Genomic DNA, 12857 nt, shown 5'->3' with positions numbered 1-12857 from the left:
AACACAGCCTCCCGACAACCAGACAACAAGCACTGGCCTCTGCGGTGAGGGTGCTGAGGCTAAGCTGGATCTGGGCAGATGGGCTCACAGCTAGGAGCATGACTTTGCTTTGTCCGACAGTGGTCATTTGGCCCATCCGTTTGAGCCGAGCCTCTTTCAGATTACTGGATAGATTGATTCAAATTCTCCCTTTTTCCCTATTAAACAAAAAACGTGTATGTGAAAAATTTCTTGGACAGTCAAGCATGACATAAGAGAAAGGCCATCCAATACAGAACTTCTGTACCTGGGCCCTTCAGTTCCCCTACCCCAACTCAAAGATTTCCATTTGCTGTTAATCTCCAACCAGCCCAGCAAACATTTATTGAACCCCTGCCGTCTTCCAGCCACAGTTCTGGGTTCTGGAGACGCAGGCATGAGCAACTCAGACACTGCCCCTCCCCCCATAAAGCTCAAATGACTTTAGGGGAAAAGATCCACAGGAATGAGAAGCAACATTGTTGCTTATGTTTGCATGTGCCTTATGTTTCTGCCGGCCTGGTCTTTCCATGGGAAAGATCACCTTGGATTCCTATTGCTTTCTTAATCTTGCTGCTGCTGCTGCTAAGTCGCTTCAGTCGTGTCCAACTCTGTGTGACCCCATAGATGGCAGCCCACCAGGCTCCGCAGTCCCTGGGATTCTCCAGGCAAGAACACTGGAGTGGGTTGCCATTTCCTTCTCGAATGCATGAAAGTGAAAAGTGAAAGTGAAGTCGCTCAGTCCTATCTGATTCTTCAAGACCCCATGGACTGTAGCCTACCAGGCTCCTCCGTCCATGGGATTTTCCAGGCAAGAGTACTGGAGTGGGTTGCCATTGCCTTCTCTGTTCTTAACCTTAAACCTAACCTAAAAAGCAAAGTGTTCAGTGGACCCATGTACACGCTGTAGTGGGAACATAAATTCCCTTTTTGGACATCAGCTGACCTTTCTGTCCTGAAACAACCTGTCTTTCCCACTCATTGGCCCTTCACTTGCTGTTCCTCTGTCTGGAACACTTATTCTCCAGATTTCCCATCAGGTCACAGCTCAACGATCACTTTGGCAAAGAGGTGTCTCCCTATTGATATTGTCATGTTGGTTTAGTTGCTGGGCTTCTTGATTATCTGTTACCCCAGTAGAGCCAGGTTTTAAGCACAGAGACTTTGCCTGTCATCTTGTTCTTTCCTGTGTCTGTCCCTAGAATAGTGCCTAACTAATAATAGGTGCCCAGTAAATACTGAATGAATAAGGGTAGTAATTCTACTTCTTTTGGGGTATCCCAATCTATTTCAAGAGCCCTTTGATGCAGAAACCCACTCTGCCCCCTTTGCTTTCCTGTGCTGGGAGTTCCTACACATCCCATGTTCCCAGAACACACACCTCTAGGCTCAGAAAGCATGACGTCCTCCTTTAATGCTTTTTTTGTCGGCAGATTCAGCAGGGCGGGGCCTTCCCCTTTAAACTGGGCCCCACCTGCTCTGGTCAGACAGGTTTGGAGACACAGGTAAAGGGAGGGAGACCGAAAGGAATACTTGCAGAGCCAGCAGAAGAGCTGGGCAGCTCCTTCCTGGACGCTGGGGACCCTCTACCTCTCTCCAGATGGAAAGTAAGAGGGTGTCATGGGTCCACACAGTAGGGGGTAGGAGGTCCTTGGGGAGGTAAAGAGAGGGAAATCAGCCCCATCCAGAAGCAGTGAGATGGAGGACAGCAGGGAGGGGACAAAGATCAGAGAGGAGGCATGGGAAACAACCTTCATTAGACTTAGAGGTCAGAATGGATCCACCCGGGCCCTCCAGAGACGTAGGGGGTGGGTTACTGAGAAGTTTGGAAACAGACCAAGTATCCAGATTGGAGACAAAAGACCAGGGTGCACTGCCACTGCCAGCTCCTTGGGACAGATCTCTTGGTAAATCATGGGTGTCAGCTGCCGGGAAAGTTCCAGCTGGGGATCTGCATGGGAAGGGGAGGTGTGGAGGAGAAGGGGCAGCTTCTCTGTTCACAAGCTCCTTCATGGGAAGAAAGCCCTTGGCAAAATTCTAAATATCTCCCTTTCCTCCTATTCCTGTGTTAGGGTGGCCATGACCCCAGGGGTTTTGGTGGAGTGGGTAGAAGGCGTGGGTAGAGGCTGGCTGAGGCCATAGCTGCCAGGGCCTGTGCCCCCTGACTCACCCTCTCCTGCTGAATAGCATTTGATGTCGAAAGGGTGCCTCCATTTCAGCTGCTCACTTCTCTCCTGCCTCCAACTGTTTGAACACCTTCCTTCAGATCAGGTTCTCTCTAAGATCCCAGAAGGGGCTAAAGCCTGTGAGGCCAGCTGCCCTGGAGAGTTGCAGTTCTATCAACCCCTCCTAAGGGCCAGAGGATGGCAGCTTCTGACAGAACTTCACTCTGCTCCCTCCAGGGTGACATGACTTTGTGATAGACTTCAGAAGTCAGGTCCCAGGATGACAGAACCCGAGACCCTGGCCCTGCTGGAAGTGAAGGGGCCTGAGACCCTGGAGAAGAGCCCACCCCAGGCCTTGGTCCCCAATGGCCGGAAGCTGGAAGGGGAAGATGAGGTTGAGTCCCTTGGAGCTGAGTCCTCTAGAGTGGGGTCTTCAGCTGAGTCTCCCACAGCCAGAGAGGGGACCGAGGATGGTCTAGACAGCACAGTAAGTGAGGCTGCCACTTTGCCTTGGGGAACTGGACCCCAGCCCAGTGCCCCGTTCCCAGATCCCCCGGGCTGGAGGAACATTGAGCCTGAGCCCCCCGAGTCAGAGCCACCCACCAAACTAGAGGAGTTGCCTGAAGATGAAGCCAGCTTGCTGCCCGAGAAGGCAGCCCGGGCCTTCGTGCCCATCGACCTACAGTGCATTGAGCGGCGGCCCCAGGAGGACCTCGTTGTGTGCTGTGAGGCCAGTGAGGGCGAGCACCGCCGGACCTTCCTGCCTCCCCGGGCCACCCACCCTGAGCCCCCGGAGTGCAAGTGGGCCGAAGCAGTGGTGAAGCCGCCTGGCCACTCCTGTGGGGGCTGTGGGGGCTGTGGAGGCCGAGAGGCGCTGAGGGCCGTGGCCTCAGTGGGAGCCGCCCTCATCCTCTTCCCCTGCCTGCTCTACGGGGCGTACGCCTTCCTGCCCTTCGATGCCCCACGCCTGCCGACCATGAGTTCCCGCCTCATCTACACCTTGCGCTGTGGGGTCTTTGCCACCTTCCCCATTGTACTGGGTGAGCCTGGGCCCTGTGGGTAGGGAGGGGGCATCTGGGAGTTGGGCTGGAGGGTAGGGCCTGCCTGACTTGGAGAGCAGGAAAGTTTCCATCACTAGACCTGGACCCTCAGGGCCTCCCACACCCTGTCACCCTGTGTGCCCACCTCCACTCAGGACCACCTCAGCCCCACCCAGGGTGCAGAGCCCATGCCCATGCTACAGACTCTGCCGCCTGCTTCCTCACCTGATCCTGTGTGTTCTCCAACCCCACCCAGGGATCCTGGTGTACGGGCTGAGCCTGCTGTGCTTTGCTGCCCTTCGGCCCTTTGGGGAGCCACGGCGGGAGGTGGAGATCCACCGGCAATATGTGGCCCAGTCGGTCCAGCTCTTCATCCTCTACTTCTTCAACCTGGCCGTGCTTTCCACCTACCTGCCTCAAGATGCCCTCAAACTGCTCCCTCTACTCACTGGTCTCTTTGCCATCTCCCGGTGAGCTGGGGCTGGGGGTGGGGCACAAGGGGAAGTAGTGGTGCTTAAGGGACCTGGGCATCCGAATGTCTGGAGAGCCGGGGAGATTCTGGATTCTGAATCAGCCCAAATGTGCACCCTGGAAAGTTGAGTCCACTTTTTGCCTTGCACTTTACCTCACCTGGCAGCTCCTATGTCTTTCGTAAGACACATATATCAACCTAGAACGGGAAGGGAAGGGCTTTCGGGTGTCACCTAGACCAACTTCCCACCCATTGCAACCACTCCTCTATGACACTCTGGTCGGGTGGCCATTGGCTGAACATTGGTTGAACATCCCCTGTGACCAAATGCTTTGTTCTTTGTAAGGCAGTCTTATTTATCAAAAGTCCTAGTTTTTATAAAGTTCTCTTTTATATTGTGCTGAAAACTTCTGCCCTGATTCTAACCTCTGGAATTTTCTAGTCAATTCAGATCTTTGACAATAGCTCTCAATTCTGACTCCCAACAGTCTACTCTCCCAGTGCTTACTTTGCTAAATGGTCCTGGTCCCTTCTCTAGCCTGTCTCTTTCCATCTAGGCAGGAAATTCTGCTTGTCAAATGGGAGGGGGTGGGGGCTGGTCATGGGATTGTCCTGTTCATCCAAACTGAGGGCACATAGGTCTCATAGCAGCCTCATTACTCTTTCATTTAGAATTTGAAGATCCTTAGGGGTATTTTCATGTAAACTATGTTAACCCAGAAAGGTACCCTTGAATTTCTGAAGTCTTTCAGAAAGGCAGATCTTTCCATTTCTTCCCCCTAATACATTTCCTTTTGTTATTTTCTTTTTAAAAATATTTTATCATATTTATTTACTTATGGCTGTGCTGGGTCTTTGTTTCTGAGCAAGGGCTTTCTCTAGCTGCAGCGTGTGGGCTTGTTTCGGAGCACAGGCTCAAAGCACGCGAGCTTCAGTGGTTGCAGCATGTGGGCTCAGCGACTGGGGCTCGCAGGCTCCAGGGCTGGGGCTCAGTAGTTGTGGCACAGGGGCTTAGGGGTCCCACAGCATGTAGGACCATGCTTCAGCATCCTGGAGCAGGGATCGAACCTGTGTCCCCTGCATTGGCAGGTGGGTCCTTAAACCACCAGACCACTAGGGAAGTCCTGTTATTTTCCATACAGGATTCCAGGTGGCTTTAACTGCTAAAGCATTCTTCCTATTAAGCTAACATCTGTCTTCCTGTCCCTTCTAAGTGTAGTCTAATGGTCATCTGTCCTGCAAGTCTCCTGACCGTCATGCAGCCGTGCGTGCTCTTCCAGAAGATGTTTTCCAAGATAAATATGTTCCTGCTCATGTAACTCAACCTCCCATCTCCTTCTCAGGGAACACTGATCTCAGATAAGAAGTTGGTTTAATTTGGTTTAAGCAGCAAGAATCATCAGGGAGCTAAAGGACCAGCGGTTGTCTGGTCCATCTTACCCGTTTTACAGAGAGAAAATGACTATGAGAGGAAGTAACTACAGACTGGGGGAGAAGAGTTGCATAGGTCTGTCAGCAGCAGAGGCAGGACTAGAACCCCAGTCCCTTCCCTCTCTCATCCAGGGTCCTTCTTTATGGGCAAGTTACTGGCAGCATGTACTCTTCCCTCTATTACAGGTAAAAATATAGGGGCATCTCAATTTTGTAATAGATGGTCCTTCGTAAGTTAAGAGGAAACCGCTGCCCTCCTCCCACTGAGGGGTGTGTATTTTTGAATGGATCTTCCAAAAGGGGAAATTTAGTTGTGCCTGATTCATCCCTCTGGGCTTCAAGCTCTCTTGAAGCTGGCTTCCTTAGTCTCTTCTTTCCCTCAGCCCCTCTAAAATGGCAGGAGAGAGGCTGATGAACAGGCATGGGTTCAAATCATGGTTTTACTGTTTCCCCAATATGTGACATTGGACCCGTCTTAACCTTTTGGAATCTTAGTTTCTCCATCTATAAAAGGGGAAATAAACACAATGGAATGTACTGTAGCTGCGAAATAATGAAGCTCTTTATATACTGATACGACACAATTGCTTCTCAGGTGGGTCAGTGGTAAAGAATCCACCTGCCAATGCAGGAGATGTGGGTTCAGTCCCTGGGTTGGAAAGATCCCCTGGAGTAGGAAATGGCAATCCACTCCAGTATCCTTACCTGGAAAGTTCCATGTACAGAGGAGGAGCCTGGTGGGCTACAGCCCATGGAGTCTCAAGGAGTCGGACACAACTGAGCAATGGATCACACACACACACAATGACATAATCTCCAAGATGCATTAAATGGGGGGAAAAAGTCAATGTGCAGAATAGTCTCTATAGTATGCTCAGTTCAGTTCAGTTTAGTTGCTCAGTCATGTCCGACTCTGTGACCCCAATGGAATAGTATGCTCCCAAACCTCAAAAAAAAAAAAAAAAAAAAAAGAGGCAGGGGAGGAAAACATAAATTTTCTTGCTTATATACACAGAAAACTTCACGATGTACAAGAAACCATAATAACGGATGATGTCTGGGGTGGGAGTAGAATAGAGGTGAGGAGGTGAAGGAAGAGAACAGAGTATCTGGGAATCAGTAAAGGAAAACGTTTTACTATATTCACTGGTGCCTTTGAAGTTTGAACCGTGTAAATGTATATTGCCTACTCAAAACTTTTTAATTCAAATTTGAGAAGTATACAAAGAGGGAGGTGAATAATATACACGCTTCATAGAGATGTGAGGTCTAAATTAAATAGTGCCCCTCAAGTCATTAGTACCATGCCTGGCACATATGTCAGTGCATGAACACTGGTTGTTTTTAGAGGTATCAGTTGTGCCAACCAACCCCCATCTGCCTCCCTCACTTTCCACTCTCCGTATCATCAACCTGTTCGCTGATGCACTTCTCTCAAGGAAAGCCCGACCTTTTCTCGCCTCCCAGGCTCATATACTGGCTGACCTTCGCTGTGGGCCGCTCCTTCCGAGGCTTTGGCTACGGCCTGACGTTCCTGCCTCTGCTGTCCATGCTGCTGTGGAACTTCTACTACATGTTCGTGGTGGAGCCCGAACGCATGCTCACTGCCTCCGAGAGCCGCCTGGACTACCCTGACCACGCCCGCTCTGCCTCAGACTACAGGCCCCGCTCCCGGGGCTGAGCTGCCCCACCCGCTTTGTCCCTGGGTGGGATGAACCTACCTACTGCCCTGACAGGGGTGCCATCCAATCAGAGTGTGGGGTGCTCCCCTTCATCTTAGGAGCCTGGGACAATTATGTGGGAGGGACTTAAACAGTCTTTCAGGGAAAGAGGTGGACAGCCATGTTCCTGTCCCATGCTGAGGACACGGGATCAGGGGCAGAGGCATGGTTCCTTTCTTAGCAGCCTCTGACTGCTGCCACCAGGGCCCACAGAGACTGGACTCTGCTCCCCACTCTGCAGCCTCCTGCCTGAGGCAGCCGGCAGGGCATAGCCAAAACTCTGACCGTTTCTGTGCTGGGTGTCTAAGCAGAGGGCCTCCAAGAGACTGGAAACATTGCCTATGCCTTAGGTGAAGGCTGGGCATCAGATCCAATAGGACTTTCCTGTTTGGTGAAAACCCTTCTGGGGACCTGGGTTCAGGACCGTCCATGACTGGCCTTCATAGGCCCTTTAGCCTCAGCCAAGTCAGTTGCAGCTGCTCCAGCCCAGAGTGGCTGACTCCTCTCTTCCAACCCTTTAGGTCCCTGTAACTTTGCACCTCCAAAGTGCCCAGTCATCTCTCTCCTGTGGGAAGAGGAGCAGACAGGGAAACCTGCTTCCTAAGAGGTGTGTGTGTGTGTGTGTGTGTGTGTATGTGCGTGCATGCCCACACGTGTGGTGGCTGGGAGTGGTTGGAAGGCATGGTGGTTGATGTTAACCCCGTCTGAATGTGTATATAATAATAAACGATTAATACCACAGACTTTCTTGGCTCTTCTGTCGGGTTTGCCCCTCAACCTCAAGTGTCCCTTCCTTGTTTGATTCAAACTGCACCAGAAACCTCCCAGCTCTACATATTGAAGAGTGGCTGGCAGGAGCCTGGTCCCATGGCAAGGGAGAGAACTAGGCCTGATGAGGAAATGAGGCTTCAAAAAGAACTTGCCTTCTACGCCCCTCCTCCAGCCCTCTCATTCCCTGGAACCAGGTCCAAACCTGCCCAACAACGCATCACATTGAGAGACAAGCCCTGTGGGAAAAAAACTAGTCTATTTCATGCCTTCCAGGGCACCAAACAGTCAGAAGGCCTCTCTCATTTAGGCCTGTGAGTCCCATTCAAGGGAAATGGGATGGTGGAGCAACGGGGAGGCCACATGGAGGGGACCCTCCCTCTAGCAATCATTCTGTGTCTGGTCCCTCCTCAGAGTTGGAAGGAAGCCCCACCTGGGTCCCCCAGGAAGTTGAGGCTGATCTGAGGTTCTACCAAAAAGGAAGATACGGAAGAGGAGGAGCTGGCTGGGAATACTGACCCTCAAACCTGCAGACCAGCAAGGCAGGTCCAGTAATGTCCTTTCCTCTAGAGAGCAGGCCTCAATTTATGGACTGGTATTCAGAGTCCCGCTTGCGGCCCAGCAGCAGAAACAGGCCTCCTGCCAGCAGCATGAGTGCTGGAGCACCTAGGGCCACTGCCATGATGCCTAGGACTAGTGGGGACAAGGCATCCACTGGAGGGGTGCCCACACCCAGGAGCACGGACCTAGAGCAAGCAGAGTGAGAAAGAGAGGGAGTCAGGCTTAGGAGGGAAGGCCGAGAGGCCTAGCCTTCCTCCACTGCAACCTCCCAAACCCATGGCCCAGGCCTTGACTCTCACCAGCTGAGGTAGTGTTGGTCCCAGTAGCCAGGGCCTGTGGAAGCCCCAAATGTCAGATTGAAGGCACAGGAGTGGTCCTGGGTCTTAAAGAAGGCTCGGACGATGGGTGACTGGGGGAGAAGGTATGCCAAGGTGGGGTGAAGCGGGGAAGATTGGCAGGGCATGGCTGAGTCCCGGCTGCCCCGCTTCTGGGAGAAAGCCACTGGTCGCCACTGCATGAAGCCTGATGGGAGGGAGCCCCATAGCAGCTGGTCCAGCTGAGGAGAAACGCAAACACACAGGTTGAGGAAGACAACAGATGCTTGGCCCTTCTGTTCCCCTGCCCTTTCACAGCCTCCCTCTGTCATGAGCGGTCCTGAATCCTAGGCCTGGTTCTAGAACTCACAGCTGGGTGGCACGGAGTCCTTTCCCAGTCTCAACACTCAGCAAGCCTGCACCAGCTCCCCACTCTGGGACCCCAGGCCCTTGCACATCCCACCAGTCAGAGCAAGAGTCACACTGCACCGCCTTTCCTCTGGGCTAAATGCATTAGCATAGCATTCAGCACTTAAAGGAACTGAATGAAGTATTGCTAAACAGTAAATTGTTGAATGATTCTGAGGTCCTGATAGAGTCCCCCTTCACACGCCCACCTGTCTGCTTTTCTGCTGGAAGCCTCACCTGGAACACAGCAGGGGTATACTCGTCATCGATGGAGTGCTGCTCCTGCATTGAGGGGCAGCCAGGACCCTGGCCCAAGGTGGCTACCTCCAGCCCAAACAGGGAGCGGTTTCCCCGGGGAGAGGCCCCAACCAGGGCCACCTCTAGTTGGCAGGTGTCCGCCGAGTGCAGGAGGCGAGGGGGTTGGGCTGGTCGGCCAGATGTGGAGAAGGCCTGGACCTAAGATGGAAGAGGCATGGGAGAGGTGGGAAGCAGGTGTATGCATATGTTTGAAGGCGACCCCTATCATTAACTCCCACCCTCATAAACCAGCCTTTCGAGTTCAAATTCCCTATATCCTTACCCTGAAGGCCAGGCTGCCATTGGTAAAAGCCCCAGTGGGGTCGCGAATGGGATGGCCTCGAAATGTGGCGCTGAGGGTGGCAGGATCCAGTGAGTCAGTGATGTTGTTCCAGGAGAAATTGGCCAAGGAGTACGGGGGATATGATTTTCCCAGAGGCCTTGAGGCCGCATCAGACATGTTGGTGCTGTCAAACTCAAACAGCTGTGGGGGGAGAGGGGAAGGGGTGGGGAGGGACAAGGTTTGCCCGAGTCCACCTTTCTCCTGAATCACGACCCCGCACTCACTGGCCCCACCCCAGGCTCTCACACACGACTCTACTTCACCTACTCCCAGTCTTCAATTTCTCCCTCTAGAATGAACCCTCTCCTCTGCACTCTTCCCCTCGGATCTCCCCCAACCTCCTCACCCTGGTAAAGACAAGGGCAGAAGAAAATTGGATGCTCTCCTCAGGGAGCACCATCAGGCCCCCGTCAGGATCAGAGGAGAGCAGGAGGCTCCAGTTGACACTCAGGGTGCTGTTGGGGGTGTTGGTGGCCACCAACAGCACTGCTGGGGGACCCAGGCTGCTCCACACATAGTGCAGCGTGGAATTGGTGCCCACTGCCCGAATGTGAAGCAGGTTCTGGGAAAAGTCCAGCCTGTTAGAGATGACCTTCAGAGACACCTGGAACAAGGAGTAGAAGCTGGTCAGGGGAACAGGGTCAGGGAGAGACACAGGACAAAGATGTCTGGGGATGAGAGGGGGCTTGCAAAATGATGGGGAAAGAGTGCAAGAGGAATGTTTGTGGGAGCTAAGAGAACCTCACTGTCAAGGGCAGACATGGGTTGGAGGAGAGGCAGGGAGAGCCCAAACTGCCCTAACCCTGGAGGAGAGATCAGGGCACACTGCTGAGAGGAAGGAAAAAATCCAACACTTGCTTGGACCTGGCTGACTCAGGGCTAAGTCAGGGTCCAGATTCTACCACATCCGTCCTACTCCATAATCCTGTACCGTGACCCACGGCTGCCCCGACTCGTCAATGCAAGCACCTTTCATCCCCACCCTTCCGTTGTCCTAGATTCCAACCACCCTTCAAGGCAGCATATGCTGAAACACCTATTGCTGTAGCCCCTCACCTGGCGGGTCTCCTCCCCTAGCAGGCCAAGTGGAGCTGCCATCAGTAGACTCAGGAGCACGGGGCTGAGGGCACAGAACCCCCAACCCCGGCTAGGCTTTTCATAGCCGCTCATGTGGTCCCAACTTCAGAGGGCGGAAGAGACGCTGGAGTCATGTGACTCACAGATTCAGCTGATCTCTTAAAAGGGCGGGGCCATCACAACAGTTCTTAAAGAGTCCGCCTCCCTCCCGTATTTGAATTAAGAATGGAATCAGAAAGGTTAGGAGTTTGTCATCCCCAACTGAGCTAGCAAGCGAGCTATCTCAGACTAGATTTGCAGACACACTCCTAACCTCTCCTACCCAACTGGTTCCACTAAAGTTACCTACAAGGGGGCATGATATCTGGATTCAAACATCCAAATGGAATCTACAGAACGACTGTGGCAGAGAAGGCGCAGAGAATTTGAAAGAATTCGGTGAGGGAATAGCACACCTCAGAGGGTTCTTTCTGTCAATTATTAGTAATTATTGAGCCCCTGGCTATGCAGGTTCTTGTCTTGGAAGAGAGCTCACAATTTTACTGTGGAGAAAAGAAACCTCAGAAAACAAGACATGAAAGTGATACATAATTGTCATAGAACTGAATATATAACTCAGTGCATGCCTGGCTGAATGAATGCACTTCTGGTTTTTGTTCCTTAATCCTAGTCATTTTAGCTAAAAAAAATGCATATGGTACAGTATTTATAAAGTACCAGAAGATATCAGCAACCTGGGTCCTTCCTTGAGACAACCATTATTACCAGTTTCTTATGTGTCCTTCCTAAAATATTCTATGCGTGCTCATGTTTATGTATTCTTTTTTTGGCCACACCACATGGCATGTGGGATCTCAGTTCCCCAACTAGGAATTGAATCCATGCCCTGCAGTGGAAGCAGTCTTAACCACTGGACTGCATATATACATACATACTTAATAATACTATATACATATATGTGTGTAATAGGATACCATGGAATCCACTGTCTAGAAATTTTTTTCACATATATTGAGGACTATTCTGTATCTCTCCAGTCTTTCATTGCAGGGGGGATATTCCACGGATATACTTAGAACCTTGATAGTATCCAACATTTTGCTACAGGCAAAAAACACTGAAAAGAATATCCCTGTATGATCAGCATTTCATATATTTGTAACCAAATCTTTAAGATTAATACTCAGCAGAATTGCCTCAAGTTGCCTTCTATGAAGTTCAATTGATAACACCATGTTTGAGGGCCCATTTCCCCCACACTCTGATGAGTGCTTACCAAACAATTTGTATTTCCCGATGAATAAAATCAAACACTTCTCCACGTTTTATTAGTCATTTATTTTTGCTTCCCTGGAGCTATTTATACCTTTTGCCTATTTTTCTGAGTCCCTATCACTCATTCATTTATTGCCACACAGCACAAGATCTTAAGTTCCCTGACCCATGATGGAACCTGTACCTTTGGCAGTGAAAGCATGGAGTCCCAAGGAGTGCCAGGGAATTCCCCTGATATGTAAGCATATAGTTTAAAATGTACTTGTGGCTGTGCTGGGCCTTTGTTGCTGTGTGTGGGCTTCAGGAGTTGTGGTGCTCAGGCTTGGTTGCCCCAAGACATGTGGAATGTTCCCAGACCAGGGAACTCATGTCTCCTGCACTGGCAGGCAAATTATTAACCACTGGACCATCAGGGAAATCCTGATGAACGTATTTTTAAATCTCATGTTTTTTTTCTAGTGCTCTTATATTTAAATCTTTCAGTTGCCAGAAACTAATTTTGCTGTAAGAAACAAAGAAAGGATCCAATTTCATTTTTTCCCCTCTGATGGCTAGTCTAGGATCAACTCAAGTTTCCTGAAAATTTTCATTTTTTTTCTGACCATGCTACCCAAAGCAATCTATTTAGATTTAATGTGATCCTTATCAAATTACCCATGACATTTCTCACAGGAACTAGAACAAACTCTAAAATTTATATGGAACCATAAAAGACCCAGACCTGCCAAAGCAATCCTTAGGGAAAAGAACAAAGCAGGAGGCATAACCCTCCCAGACATCAGACAACACTACGAAGCTACAGTAATCAAAACAGCTTGATGCCGGCACAAAGACAGACATATGAATCAATGGAACAAAACAGAGTCCAGAAGTAAACACATAACACCTATGGACAACTCATCTTTGACAAAGAAACAAGAATATAGAATGAAGGAAAGTATCTTCAGCAAGCTGTGTTGGAAAAGCT

At 50.7% G+C, this 12857-nt stretch overlaps 2 protein-coding genes across 3 annotated transcripts; one reads left to right on the top strand and one right to left on the bottom strand.

The window, feature by feature from the left end:
• Window positions 1–1541: 1541 nt before the first annotated feature.
• TMEM79 (transmembrane protein 79) lies at window positions 1542–7589 on the top strand. The gene is made up of 4 exons (NM_001014920.1): window positions 1542–1625; window positions 2421–3223; window positions 3480–3693; window positions 6594–7589. Exons 2-4 carry the CDS (start codon window positions 2464–2466, stop codon window positions 6805–6807), a joined length of 1188 nt encoding a protein of 395 aa, NP_001014920.1. The 5' UTR covers window positions 1542–1625; window positions 2421–2463; the 3' UTR covers window positions 6808–7589.
• Window positions 7590–7855: 266 nt separating this feature from the next.
• Window positions 7856–10741, bottom strand: GLMP (glycosylated lysosomal membrane protein). Of its 2 annotated transcripts, NM_001105476.1 has the most exons (6): window positions 10595–10709; window positions 9885–10142; window positions 9479–9679; window positions 9136–9354; window positions 8476–8732; window positions 7856–8361 (listed from the first exon to the last, which is right to left on the bottom strand). In NM_001105476.1, exons 1-6 carry the CDS (start codon window positions 10706–10708, stop codon window positions 8196–8198), a joined length of 1215 nt encoding a protein of 404 aa, NP_001098946.1. In that variant the 5' UTR covers window position 10709; the 3' UTR covers window positions 7856–8195. The 2 variants fall into 2 exon arrangements, with proteins under 2 accessions (NP_001098946.1, XP_005203658.1); XM_005203601.5 differs by lacking the exon at window positions 9885–10142 and having other exon boundaries at window positions 10595–10741.
• Between the last annotated feature and the right edge of the window lie 2116 nt (window positions 10742–12857).

Source organism: Bos taurus, chromosome 3 (assembly GCF_002263795.3).
Source record: "Bos taurus isolate L1 Dominette 01449 registration number 42190680 breed Hereford chromosome 3, ARS-UCD2.0, whole genome shotgun sequence".
Taxonomy (NCBI): Eukaryota; Metazoa; Chordata; class Mammalia; order Artiodactyla; family Bovidae; genus Bos; species Bos taurus.
Note: the sequence above shows the minus strand (reverse complement) of the source record. Positions and strands in the feature narration are given on the sequence as shown.